General features: G+C 51.4%; 1 protein-coding gene across 1 annotated transcript in view; it reads right to left on the bottom strand.

The window, feature by feature from the left end:
* The window catches only part of LOC139415750 (eph receptor B4b), a 66,730-nt gene that overhangs the window by 21,660 nt on the left and 30,070 nt on the right, over positions 1-15,000 (bottom strand). Inside the window, exons 8-9 of the mRNA XM_071163827.1 lie at positions 4,066-4,404; positions 3,328-3,452 (exon numbers count right to left, since the gene is read on the bottom strand). Of these exons, the coding sequence (XP_071019928.1) occupies positions 3,328-3,452; positions 4,066-4,404 (464 nt within the window). The remainder of the gene's footprint in view (positions 1-3,327; positions 3,453-4,065; positions 4,405-15,000) is intronic.

Raw genomic sequence — 15,000 nt, 5'->3', positions numbered from 1 at the left:
TGTAGTGTGTTGGGGACAGTGTAGTGTGTTGGGGACAGTGTAGTGTGTTGGGGACAGTGTAGTGTGTTGGGGACAGTGTAGTGTGTTGGGGACAGTGTAGTGTGATGGGGACAGTGTAGTGTGATGGGGACAGTGTAGTGTGTTGGGGACAGTGTAGTGTGTTTGGGACAGTGTAGTGTGATGGGACAGTGTAGTGTGATGGGGACAGTGTAGTGTGTTGGGGACAGTGTAGTGTGATGGGGACAGTGTAGTGTGTTGGGGACAGTGTAGTGTGTTGGGGACAGTGTAGTGTGATGGGGACAGTGTAGTGTGATGGGGACAGTGTAGTGTGATGGGGACAGTGTAGTGTGTTGGGGACAGTGTAGTGTGATGGGGACAGTGTAGTGTATATTGGGGACAGTGTAGTGTGATGGGGACAGTGTAGTGTGTTGGGACAGTGTAGTGTGTTGGGGACAGTGTAGTGTGTTGGGACAGTGTAGTGTGTTGGGGACAGTGTAGTGTGATGGGGACAGTGTAGTGTATATTGGGGACAGTGTAGTGTGATGGGGACAGTGTAGTGTGTTGGGGACAGTGTAGTGTGATGGGGACAGTGTAGTGTGATGGGACAGTGTAGTGTGATGGGGACAGTGTAGTGTGTTGGGGACAGTGTAGTGTGATGGGGACAGTGTAGTGTGATGGGGACAGTGTAGTGTGTTGGGGACAGTGTAGTGTGTTGGGGACAGTGTAGTGTGTTGGGGACAGTGTAGTGTGTTGGGGACAGTGTAGTGTGATGGGGACAGTGTAGTGTATATTGGGGACAGTGTAGTGTGTTGGGGACAGTGTAGTGTGATGGGGACAGTGTAGTGTGATGGGGACAGTGTAGTGTGATGGGGACAGTGTAGTGTGATGGGGACAGTGTAGTGTGTTGGGGACAGTGTAGTGTGTTGGGGACAGTGTAGTGTGTTGGGGACAGTGTAGTGTGTTGGGGACAGTGTAGTGTGATGGGGACAGTGTAGTGTATATTGGGGACAGTGTAGTGTGTTGGGGACAGTGTAGTGTGATGGGGACAGTGTAGTGTGTTGTGGACAGTGTAGTGTGTTGGGGACAGTGTAGTGTGTTGGGGACAGTGTAGTGTGATGGGGACAGTGTAGTGTATTGGGGACAGTGTAGTGTGTTGGGGACAGTGTAGTGTGTTGGGGACAGTGTAGTGTGTTGGGGACAGTGTAGTGTTGGGGACAGTGTAGTGTGTTGGGGACAGTGTAGTGTGTTGGGGACAGTGTAGTGTGTTGGGGACAGTGTTGTGTGTTGGGGACAGTGTAGTGTGTTGGGGACAGTGTAGTGTATATTGGGGACATTGTAGTGTGATGGGGACAGTGTAGTGTGATGGGGACAGTGTAGTGTGTTGGGGACAGTGTAGTGTGTTGGGGACAGTGTAGTGTTGGGGACAGTGCAGTGTTGGGGACAGTGTAGTGTGTTGGGGACAGCGTAGTGTGTTGGGGACAGTGTAGTGTGTTGGGGACAGTGTAGTGTTGGGGACAGTGTAGTGTGATGGGGACAGTGTAGTGTGTTGGGGACAGTGTAGTGTGATGGGGACAGTGTAGTGTGTTGGGGACAGTGTAGTGTGATGGGGACAGTGTAGTGTGATGGGGACAGTGTAGTGTGTTGGGGACAGTGTAGTGTGTTGGGGACAGTGTAGTGTGTTGGGGACAGTGTAGTGTGTTGGGGACAGTGTAGTGTGATGGGGACAGTGTAGTGTATATTGGGGACAGTGTAGTGTGTTGGGGACAGTGTAGTGTGATGGGGACAGTGTAGTGTGATGGGGACAGTGTAGTGTGATGGGGACAGTGTAGTGTGATGGGGACAGTGTAGTGTGTTGGGGACAGTGTAGTGTGTTGGGGACAGTGTAGTGTGTTGGGGACAGTGTAGTGTGTTGGGGACAGTGTAGTGTGATGGGGACAGTGCAGTGTATTGGGGACAGTGTAGTGTGTTGGGGACAGTGTAGTGTGATGGGGACAGTGTAGTGTGTTGTGGACAGTGTAGTGTGTTGGGGACAGTGTAGTGTGTTGGGGACAGTGTAGTGTGATGGGGACAGTGTAGTGTATTGGGGACAGTGTAGTGTGTTGGGGACAGTGTAGTGTGTTGGGGACAGTGTAGTGTGTTGGGGACAGTGTAGTGTTGGGGACAGTGTAGTGTGTTGGGGACAGTGTAGTGTGTTGGGGACAGTGTAGTGTGTTGGGGACAGTGTTGTGTGTTGGGGACAGTGTAGTGTGTTGGGGACAGTGTAGTGTATATTGGGGACAGTGTAGTGTGATGGGGACAGTGTAGTGTGATGGGGACAGTGTAGTGTGTTGGGGACAGTGTAGTGTGTTGGGGACAGTGTAGTGTTGGGGACAGTGCAGTGTTGGGGACAGTGTAGTGTGTTGGGGACAGCGTAGTGTGTTGGGGACAGTGTAGTGTGTTGGGGACAGTGTAGTGTTGGGGACAGTGTAGTGTGATGGGGACAGTGTAGTGTGTTGGGGACAGTGTAGTGTGATGGGGACAGTGTAGTGTGTTGGGGACAGTGTAGTGTGTTGGGGACAGTGTAGTGTTGGGGACAGTGTAGTGTGTTGGGGACAGTGTAGTGTGTTGGGGACAGTGTAGTGTGTTGGGGACAGTGTTGTGTGTTGGGGACAGTGTAGTGTGTTGGGGACAGTGTAGTGTTGGGGACAGTGTAGCGTTGGGGACAGTGTAGTGTGTTGGGGACAGCGTAGTGTGTTGGGGACAGTGTAGTGTGTTGGGGACAGTGTAGTGTTGGGGACAGTGTAGTGTGTTGGGGACAGTGTAATGTGTTGGGGACAGTGTTGTGTGTTGGGGACAGTGTAGTGTGTTGTAGTGTGTTGGGGACAGTGTAGTGTGTTGGGGACAGTGTAGTGTGTTGGGGACAGTGTAGTGTGTTGTAGTGTGTTGGGGACAGTGTAGTGTATTGGGGACAGTGTAGTGTATTGGGGACAGTGTAGTGTATTGGGGACATTGTAGTGTGTTGGGGACAGTGTAGTGTATTGGGGACAGTGTAGTGTGTTGGGGACAGTGTAGTGTGTTGGGGACAGTGTAGTGTGATGGGACAGTGTAGTGTGTTGGGGACAGTGTAGTGTGTTGGGGACAGTGTAGTGTGTTGGGGACAGTGTAGTGTGATGGGACAGTGTAGTGTGTTGGGGACAGTGTAGTGTGATGGGGACATTGTAGTGTGTTGGGGACAGTGTTGGGGACAGTGTAGTGTGTTGGGGACAGTGTAGTGTGTTGGGGACAGTGTAGTGTATTGGGGACAGTGTAGTGTGTTGGGGACAGTGTAGTGTGTTGGGGACAGTGTACCTTGGGACAGTATCGTAGCTGGTACTCCAGGACAGTGTAGTGTGTGTTTTGGAGACTGTTCCACTGTAGAGTCAGACTGTTCTCTGATGCCTTGGTCCTTCTTATACCTGAGACCGGGGCTGGGACTACTTACACACACACAGAGACACACACAGAGAGAGACACACACAGAGAGAGACACACAGAGAGAGACACACAGAGAGAGACACACAGAGAGAGACACACAGAGAGAGACACACAGAGAGACACAGAGAGAGACACACAGAGGGAGACACACAGAGAGATACACACAGAGAGATACACACACAGAGAGACACACACACAGAGAGAGACATACAGAGAGAGACATACAGAGAGACACAAAGAGAGACACACAGAGAGAGACACACAAAAAGAGAGACATACAGAGAGAGACATACAGAGAGAGACATACAGAGAGAGACACAGAGAGAGACACACAGAGAGAGAGACACACACAGAGAGAGACATACAGAGAGAGACATACAGAGAGAGACACAGAGAGAGACACACAGAGACGGACACACAGAGAGACACACAGAGACAGACACCAACAAAATAAAAAGTATTACTCAGACAGATTTAATAACATATAGATCTATAGAGTGTAGATGTGTGTTTAGTCTCTGTGTGGATGTATAATGTGTGTGTGCGTGTGTAGTGTGTGTGTGTGTGTGTGTGTGTGTGTGTGTAGTGTGTGTGTGTGTAGTGGCTTTATACCGTCTCGGCTGGTTGTGATATTGACCCTTTCCACGGAGGGTTCCGATAGGCTGAGCTGTGAGACGCCGTTCTCTGACTGAACCGTGAAGGTGTAGGTGGTGTGTGGGAGGAGCCCGCGGATGACCACCCTGCGCTGTGATAGGCCGTGCTGGCTGGGGCGATAGGACACGCCCTCTTCACAGGGAAGACATGCCCTCTGAGGGGAGGCGCCACAGCGGACACACCCAACGCTATAGGTCAGGTCTCCACGGCCACCGCGTTCCAAAGGTTCCGACCACTCTAACGTCACCATGGTGTCGTTGATCTGGGTTACAATGGAGCGTGGCGCTGAGGGGGGGCCTGGGGGGAGAGACAGGATGGGGGTGGGGGGGGGGGGGGGGGTGGGACAGTCAAGTCATGTTTATAGATTTCCCAGGTGGCTTTAAGCTCCATTGAGTGGGACAACAACAATGGGTTCCAGTCAGAGAGCAGAAACAGAAGAAAGGCCGTGGCTATGGATACTGAGGGTTCACCAACGCCCCGCCCGTCCCAACGGAAACCTCTTTTTCAATGCTTAGGATCACCTTCTGCCCGTGTGCTATTTTACACAGTCGATTATCTAAAACGGAGCTGCTGCCCACACTCCTCTCCCTTCACGTTTATCTAAAACGGAGCTACTGCCCACACTCCCCTCCCTTCACGTTTATCTAAAACGGAGCTGCTGCCCACACTCCTCTCCCTTCACGTTTATCTAAAACGGAGCTACTGCCCACACTCCTCTCCCTTCACGTTTATCTAAAACGGAGCTACTGCCCACACTCCCCTCCCTTCACGTTTATCTAAAACGGAGCTGCTGCCCACACTCCTCTCCCTTCACGTTTATCTAAAACGGAGCTACTGCCCACACTCCTCTCCCTTCACGTTTATCTAAAACGGAGCTACTGCCCACACTCCTCTCCCTTCACGTTTATCTAAAACGGAGCTACTGCCCACACTCCTCTCCCTTCACGTTTATCTAAAACGGAGCTACTGCCCACACTCCTCTCCCTTCACGTTTATCTAAAACGGAGCTACTGCCCACACTCCCCTCCCTTCACGTTTATCTAAAACGGAGCAACTGCCCACACTCCCCTCCCTTCACGATTAAATCTCTAGTCGCCAGCTGCATAACTATATTGATGTAGCCTGTGGCCGTGTTCCTTCCAGAGCATCACAATGACTGTATTCTACGGCCGTGTTCCTTCCAGAGCATCACAACGACTGTATTCTACGGCCGTGTTCCTTCCAGAGCATCACAACGACTGTATTCTACGGCCGCGTTCCTTCCAGAGCATCACAATGACTGTATTCTACGGCCGTGTTCCTTCCAGAGCATCACAACGACTGTATTCTACGGCCGTGTTCCTTCCAGAGCATCACAACGACTGTATTCTACGGCCGTGTTCCTTCCAGAGCATCACAACGACTGTATTCTACGGCCGTGTTCCTTCCAGAGCATCACAACGACTGTATTCTACGGCCGTGTTCCTTCCAGAGCATCCCAACGACTGTATTCTACGGCCGTGTTCCTTCCAGAGCATCACAATGACTGTATTCTACGGCCGTGTTCCTTCCAGAGCATCACAATGACTGTATTCTACGGCCGCGTTCCTTCCAGAGCATCACAACGACTGTATTCTACGGCCGTGTTCCTTCCAGAGCATCACAACGACTGTATTCTACGGCCGTGTTCCTTCCAGAGCATCACAACGACTGTATTCTACGGCCGCGTTCCTTCCAGAGCATCACAACGACTGTATTCTACGGCTGTGTTCCTTCCAGAGCATCACAATGACTGTATTCTACGGCCGCGTTCCTTCCAGAGCATCACAACGACTGTACTCTACGGCCGCGTTCCAGAGCATCACAAAGACTGTATTCTACGGCCGTGTTCCTTCCAGAGCATCACAAAGACTGTATTCTACGGCCGCGTTCCTTCCAGAGCATCACAACGACTGTACTCTACGGCCGCGTTCCAGAGCATCACAAAGACTGTATTCTACGGCCGTGTTCCTTCCAGAGCATCACAACGACTGTATTCTACGGCCGTGTTCCTTCCAGAGCATCACAAAGACTGTATTCTACGGCCGCGTTCCTTCCAGAGCATCACAACGACTGTATTCTACGGCCGTGTTCCTTCCAGAGCATCACAAAGACTGTATTCTACGGCCGCGTTCCTTCCAGAGCATCACAACGACTGTACTCTACGGCCGCGTTCCAGAGCATCACAAAGACTGTATTCTACGGCCGTGTTCCTTCCAGAGCATCACAACGACTGTATTCTACGGCCGTGTTCCTTCCAGAGCATCACAAAGACTGTATTCTACGGCCGCGTTCATTCCAGAGCATCACAACGACTGTATTCTACGGCCGTGTTCCAGAGCATCACAACGACTGTATTCTACGGCCGTGTTCCTTCCAGAGCATCACAAAGACTGTATTCTACGGCCGCGTTCCTTCCAGAGCATCACAACGACTGTATTCTACGGCCGTGTTCCAGAGCATCACAATGACTGTATTCTACGGCCGTGTTCCTTCCAGAGCATCACAACGACTGTATTCTACGGCCGTGTTCCTTCCAGAGCATCACAATGACTGTATTCTACGGCCGTGTTCCTTCCAGAGCATCACAACGACTGTATTCTACGGCCGTGTTCCTTCCAGAGCATCCCAACGACTGTATTCTACGGCCGTGTTCCTTCCAGAGCATCACAAAGACTGTATTCTACGGCCGTGTTCCTTCCAGAGCATCACAATGACTGTATTCTACGGCCGTGTTCCTTCCAGAGCATCACAACGACTGTATTCTACGGCCGCGTTCCAGAGCATCACAACGACTGTATTCTACGGCCGTGTTCCTTCCAGAGCATCACAATGACTGTATTCTACGGCCGTGTTCCAGAGCATCACAACGACTGTATTCTACGGCCGTGTTCCTTCCAGAGCATCACAACGACTGTATTCTACGGCCGTGTTCCTTCCAGAGCATCACAACGACTGTATTCTACGGCCGCGTTCCTTCCAGAGCATCACAACGACTGTATTCTACGGCCGTGTTCCTTCCAGAGCATCACAATGACTGTATTCTACGGCCGTGTTCCAGAGCATCACAACGACTGTATTCTACGGCCGTGTTCCTTCCAGAGCATCACAACTACTGTATTCTACGGCCGCGTTCCAGAGCATCACAACGACTGTATTCTACGGCCGTGTTCCTTCCAGAGCATCACAACGACTGTATTCTACGGCCGTGTTCCTTCCAGAGCATCACAATGACTGTATTCTACGGCCGTGTTCCAGAGCATCACAACGACTGTATTCTACGGCCGTGTTCCTTCCAGAGCATCACAACGACTGTATTCTACGGCCGTGTTCCTTCCAGAGCATCACAACGACTGTATTCTACGGCCGCGTTCCTTCCAGAGCATCACAACGACTGTATTCTACGGCCGTGTTCCTTCCAGAGCATCACAACGACTGTATTCTACGGCCGCGTTCCTTCCAGAGCATCACAATGACTGTATTCTACGGCCGTGTTCCTTCCAGAGCATCACAACGACTGTATTCTACGGCCGTGTTCCAGAGCATCACAACGACTGTATTCTACGGCCGTGTTCCAGAGCATCACAGAGACTGTATTCTACGGCCGCGTTCCAGAGCATCACAGAGACTGTACTCTACGGCCGCGTTCCAGAGCATCACAGAGACTGTATTCTACGGCCGCGTTCCAGAGCATCACAATGACTGTATTCTACGGCCGCGTTCCAGAGCATCACAACGACTGTATTCTACGGCCGCGTTCCAGAGCATCCCAATGACTGTATTCTACGGCCGCGTTCCTTCCAGAGCATCACAATGACTGTATTCTACGGCCGTGTTCCTTCCAGAGCATCACAACGACTGTATTCTACGGCCGTGTTCCTTCCAGAGCATCACAACGACTGTATTCTACGGCCGTGTTCCTTCCAGAGCATCACAACGACTGTATTCTACGGCCGCGTTCCTTCCAGAGCATCACAATGACTGTATTCTACGGCCGTGTTCCTTCCAGAGCATCACAACGACTGTATTCTACGGCCGTGTTCCTTCCAGAGCATCACAACGACTGTATTCTACGGCCGTGTTCCTTCCAGAGCATCACAACGACTGTATTCTACGGCCGTGTTCCTTCCAGAGCATCACAACGACTGTATTCTACGGCCGTGTTCCTTCCAGAGCATCCCAACGACTGTATTCTACGGCCGTGTTCCTTCCAGAGCATCACAATGACTGTATTCTACGGCCGTGTTCCTTCCAGAGCATCACAATGACTGTATTCTACGGCCGCGTTCCTTCCAGAGCATCACAACGACTGTATTCTACGGCCGTGTTCCTTCCAGAGCATCACAACGACTGTATTCTACGGCCGTGTTCCTTCCAGAGCATCACAACGACTGTATTCTACGGCCGCGTTCCTTCCAGAGCATCACAACGACTGTATTCTACGGCTGTGTTCCTTCCAGAGCATCACAATGACTGTATTCTACGGCCGCGTTCCTTCCAGAGCATCACAACGACTGTACTCTACGGCCGCGTTCCAGAGCATCACAAAGACTGTATTCTACGGCCGTGTTCCTTCCAGAGCATCACAAAGACTGTATTCTACGGCCGCGTTCCTTCCAGAGCATCACAACGACTGTACTCTACGGCCGCGTTCCAGAGCATCACAAAGACTGTATTCTACGGCCGTGTTCCTTCCAGAGCATCACAACGACTGTATTCTACGGCCGTGTTCCTTCCAGAGCATCACAAAGACTGTATTCTACGGCCGCGTTCCTTCCAGAGCATCACAACGACTGTATTCTACGGCCGTGTTCCTTCCAGAGCATCACAAAGACTGTATTCTACGGCCGCGTTCCTTCCAGAGCATCACAACGACTGTACTCTACGGCCGCGTTCCAGAGCATCACAAAGACTGTATTCTACGGCCGTGTTCCTTCCAGAGCATCACAACGACTGTATTCTACGGCCGTGTTCCTTCCAGAGCATCACAAAGACTGTATTCTACGGCCGCGTTCATTCCAGAGCATCACAACGACTGTATTCTACGGCCGTGTTCCAGAGCATCACAACGACTGTATTCTACGGCCGTGTTCCTTCCAGAGCATCACAAAGACTGTATTCTACGGCCGCGTTCCTTCCAGAGCATCACAACGACTGTATTCTACGGCCGTGTTCCAGAGCATCACAATGACTGTATTCTACGGCCGTGTTCCTTCCAGAGCATCACAACGACTGTATTCTACGGCCGTGTTCCTTCCAGAGCATCACAATGACTGTATTCTACGGCCGTGTTCCTTCCAGAGCATCACAACGACTGTATTCTACGGCCGTGTTCCTTCCAGAGCATCCCAACGACTGTATTCTACGGCCGTGTTCCTTCCAGAGCATCACAAAGACTGTATTCTACGGCCGTGTTCCTTCCAGAGCATCACAATGACTGTATTCTACGGCCGTGTTCCTTCCAGAGCATCACAACGACTGTATTCTACGGCCGCGTTCCAGAGCATCACAACGACTGTATTCTACGGCCGTGTTCCTTCCAGAGCATCACAATGACTGTATTCTACGGCCGTGTTCCAGAGCATCACAACGACTGTATTCTACGGCCGTGTTCCTTCCAGAGCATCACAACGACTGTATTCTACGGCCGTGTTCCTTCCAGAGCATCACAACGACTGTATTCTACGGCCGCGTTCCTTCCAGAGCATCACAACGACTGTATTCTACGGCCGTGTTCCTTCCAGAGCATCACAATGACTGTATTCTACGGCCGTGTTCCAGAGCATCACAACGACTGTATTCTACGGCCGTGTTCCTTCCAGAGCATCACAACTACTGTATTCTACGGCCGCGTTCCAGAGCATCACAACGACTGTATTCTACGGCCGTGTTCCTTCCAGAGCATCACAACGACTGTATTCTACGGCCGTGTTCCTTCCAGAGCATCACAATGACTGTATTCTACGGCCGTGTTCCAGAGCATCACAACGACTGTATTCTACGGCCGTGTTCCTTCCAGAGCATCACAACGACTGTATTCTACGGCCGTGTTCCTTCCAGAGCATCACAACGACTGTATTCTACGGCCGCGTTCCTTCCAGAGCATCACAACGACTGTATTCTACGGCCGTGTTCCTTCCAGAGCATCACAACGACTGTATTCTACGGCCTCGTTCCTTCCAGAGCATCACAATGACTGTATTCTATGGCCGTGTTCCTTCCAGAGCATCACAACGACTGTATTCTACGGCCGTGTTCCAGAGCATCACAACGACTGTATTCTACGGCCGTGTTCCAGAGCATCACAGAGACTGTATTCTACGGCCGCGTTCCAGAGCATCACAGAGACTGTACTCTACGGCCGCGTTCCAGAGCATCACAGAGACTGTATTCTACGGCCGCGTTCCAGAGCATCACAATGACTGTATTCTACGGCCGCGTTCCAGAGCATCACAACGACTGTATTCTACGGCCGCGTTCCAGAGCATCCCAATGACTGTATTCTACGGCCGCGTTCCTTCCAGAGCATCACAATGACTGTATTCTACGGCCGTGTTCCTTCCAGAGCATCACAACGACTGTATTCTACGGCCGTGTTCCTTCCAGAGCATCACAACGACTGTATTCTACGGCCGTGTTCCTTCCAGAGCATCACAACGACTGTATTCTACGGCCGTGTTCCTTCCAGAGCATCACAAAGACTGTATTCTACGGCCGTGTTCCTTCCAGAGCATCACAACGACTGTATTCTACGGCCGTGTTCCTTCCAGAGCATCACAAAGACTGTATTCTACGGCCGTGTTCCTTCCAGAGCATCACAACGACTGTATTCTACGGCCGCGTTCCAGAGCATCACAACGACTGTATTCTACGGCCGTGTTCCTTCCAGAGCATCACAACGACTGTATTCTACGGCCGTGTTCCTTCCAGAGCATCACAAAGACTGTATTCTACGGCCGTGTTCCTTCCAGAGCATCACAACGACTGTATTCTACGGCCGTGTTCCTTCCAGAGCATCACAATGACTGTATTCTACGGCCGTGTTCCTTCCAGAGCATCACAACGACTGTATTCTACGGCCGTGTTCCTTCCAGAGCATCACAACGACTGTATTCTACGGCCACGTTCCTTCCAGAGCATCACAACGACTGTATTCTACGGCCGTGTTCCTTCCAGAGCATCACAACGACTGTATTCTACGGCCGCGTTCCAGAGCATCACAACGACTGTATTCTACGGCCGTGTTCCTTCCAGAGCATCACAACGACTGTATTCTACGGCCGTGTTCCTTCCAGAGCATCACAACGACTGTATTCTACGGCCGTGTTCCTTCCAGAGCATCACAACGACTGTATTCTACGGCCGTGTTCCTTCCAGAGCATCACAACGACTGTAGTCTACGGCCGCGTTCCTTCCAGAGCATCCCAACGACTGTATTCTACGGCGCGTTCCTTCCAGAGCATCACAACGACTGTATTCTACGGCCGTGTTCCTTCCAGAGCATCACAACGACTGTATTCTACGGCCGTGTTCCAGAGCATCACAATGACTGTATTCTACGGCCGTGTTCCTTCCAGAGCATCACAGAGACTGTATTCTACGGCCGCGTTCCAGAGCATCACAACGACTGTATTCTACGGCCGTGTTCCAGAGCATCACAACGACTGTATTCTACGGCCGCGTTCCTTCCAGAGCATCACAACGACTGTATTCTACGGCCGTGTTCCTTCCAGAGCATCACAACGACTGTATTCTACGGCCGTGTTCCTTCCAGAGCATCACAACGACTGTATTCTACGGCCGTGTTCCTTCCAGAGCATCACAACGACTGTATTCTACGGCCGTGTTCCTTCCAGAGCATCACAACGACTGTATTCTACGGCCGTGTTCCTTCCAGAGCATCACAACGACTGTATTCTACGGCCGTGTTCCTTCCAGAGCATCACAACGACTGAATTCTACGGCCGTGTTCCTTCCAGAGCATCACAACGACTGTATTCTACGGCCGTGTTCCTTCCAGAGCATCACAACGACTGTATTCTACGGCCGTGTTCCTTCCAGAGCATCCCAACGACTGTACTCTACGGCCGCGTTCCAGAGCATCACAAAGACTGTATTCTACGGCCGTGTTCCTTCCAGAGCATCACAACGACTGTATTCTACGGCCGTGTTCCTTCCAGAGCATCACAATGACTGTAGTCTACGGCCGTGTTCCTTCCAGAGCATCACAATGACTGTATTCTACGGCCGTGTTCCAGAGCATCACAACGACTGTATTCTACGGCCGTGTTCCTTCCAGAGCATCACAATGACTGTATTCTACGGCCGTGTTCCAGAGCATCACAACGACTGTATTCTACGGCCGTGTTCCTTCCAGAGCATCACAATGACTGTATTCTACGGCCGTGTTCCAGAGCATCACAACGACTGTATTCTACGGCCGTGTTCCTTCCAGAGCATCACAATGACTGTATTCTACGGCCGTGTTCCAGAGCATCACAACGACTGTATTCTACGGCCGTGTTCCTTCCAGAGCATCACAACGACTGTATTCTACGGCCGTGTTCCTTCCAGAGCATCACAAAGACTGTATTCTACGGCCGTGTTCCTTCCAGAGCATCACAACGACTGTATTCTACGGCCGTGTTCCTTCCAGAGCATCACAACTACTGTATTCTACGGCCGCGTTCCTTCCAGAGCATCACAACGACTGTATTCTACGGCCGTGTTCCTTCCAGAGCATCACAACGACTGTATTCTACGGCCGTGTTCCTTCCAGAGCATCACAAAGACTGTATTCTACGGCCGTGTTCCTTCCAGAGCATCCCAACGACTGTATTCTACGGCCGCGTTCCAGAGCATCACAACGACTGTATTCTACGGCCGTGTTCCTTCCAGAGCATCACAACGACTGTATTCTACGGCCGTGTTCCAGAGCATCACAACGACTGTATTCTACGGCCGTGTTCCAGAGCATCACAACTACTGTATTCTACGGCCGCGTTCCAGAGCATCACAACGACTGTATTCTACGGCCGTGTTCCTTCCAGAGCATCACAACTACTGTATTCTACGGCCGCGTTCCAGAGCATCACAACGACTGTATTCTACGGCCGTGTTCCTTCCAGAGCATCACAACGACTGTATTCTACGGCCGTGTTCCTTCCAGAGCATCACAACTACTGTATTCTACGGCCGTGTTCCTTCCAGAGCATCACAATGACTGTATTCTACGGCCGTGTTCCTTCCAGAGCATCACAACGACTGTATTCTACGGCCGTGTTCCTTCCAGAGCATCACAACGACTGTATTCTACGGCCGTGTTCCTTCCAGAGCATCACAATGACTGTATTCTACGGCCGCGTTCCTTCCAGAGCATCACAATGACTGTATTCTACGGCCGCGTTCCTTCCAGAGCATCACAACGACTGTATTCTACGGCCGTGTTCCTTCCAGAGCATCACAACGACTGTATTCTACGGCCGCGTTCCTTCCAGAGCATCACAAAGACTGTATTCTACGGCCGTGTTCCTTCCAGAGCATCACAATGACTGTATTCTACGGCCGCGTTCCTTCCAGAGCATCACAACGACTGTATTCTACGGCCGTGTTCCTTCCAGAGCATCACAACGACTGTATTCTACGGCCGCGTTCCTTCCAGAGCATCCCAACGACTGTATTCTACGGCCGTGTTCCTTCCAGAGCATCCCAACGACTGTATTCTACGGCCGTGTTCCTTCCAGAGCATCACAACGACTGTATTCTACGGCCGTGTTCCTTCCAGAGCATCACAACGACTGTATTCTACGGCCGTGTTCCTTCCAGAGCATCACAATGACTGTATTCTACGGCCGCGTTCCTTCCAGAGCATCACAACGACTGTATTCTACGGCCGTGTTCCTTCCAGAGCATCACAATGACTGTATTCTACGGCCGCGTTCCTTCCAGAGCATCACAACGACTGTATTCTACGGCCGTGTTCCTTCCAGAGCATCACAACGACTGTATTCTACGGCCGCGTTCCAGAGCATCACAACGACTGTATTCTACGGCCGCGTTCCTTCCAGAGCATCACAACGACTGTATTCTACGGCCGCGTTCCTTCCAGAGCATCACAACTACTGTATTCTACGGCCGTGTTCCTTCCAGAGCATCACAACGACTGTATTCTACGGCCGTGTTCCTTCCAGAGCATCACAACGACTGTATTCTACGGCCGCGTTCCTTCCAGAGCATCACAATGACTGTATTCTACGGCCGCGTTCCTTCCAGAGCATCACAACGACTGTATTCTACGGCCGCGTTCCAGAGCATCACAATGACTGTATTCTACGGCCGCGTTCCTTCCAGAGCATCACAACGACTGTATTCTACGGCCTCGTTCCTTCCAGAGCATCACAACGACTGTATTCTACGGCCGTGTTCCAGAGCATCACAACGACTGTATTCTACGGCCGCGTTCCTTCCAGAGCATCACAACGACTGTATTCTACGGCCGTGTTCCAGAGCATCACAACGACTGTATTCTACGGCCGCGTTCCTTCCAGAGCATCACAACGACTGTATTCTACGGCCGTGTTCCTTCCAGAGCATCACAACGACTGTATTCTACGGCCGTGTTCCTTCCAGAGCATCACAACGACTGTATTCTACGGCCGTGTTCCTTCCAGAGCATCACAACGACTGTATTCTACGGCCGTGTTCCAGAGCATCACAATGACTGTATTCTACGGCCGCGTTCCAGAGCATCACAACTACTGTATTCTACGGCCGTGTTCCTTCCAGAGCATCACAACGACTGTATTCTACGGCCGTGTTCCTTCCAGAGCATCACAACGACTGTATTCTACGGCCGTGTTCCTTCCAGAGCATCAC

This window comes from Oncorhynchus clarkii, chromosome 9 (assembly GCF_045791955.1).
Source record: "Oncorhynchus clarkii lewisi isolate Uvic-CL-2024 chromosome 9, UVic_Ocla_1.0, whole genome shotgun sequence".
Lineage (NCBI taxonomy): Eukaryota > Metazoa > Chordata > Actinopteri > Salmoniformes > Salmonidae > Oncorhynchus > Oncorhynchus clarkii.
The sequence above is the reverse complement of the archived record's forward strand: the minus strand, read 5'-3'. Positions and strand labels throughout refer to the sequence as shown.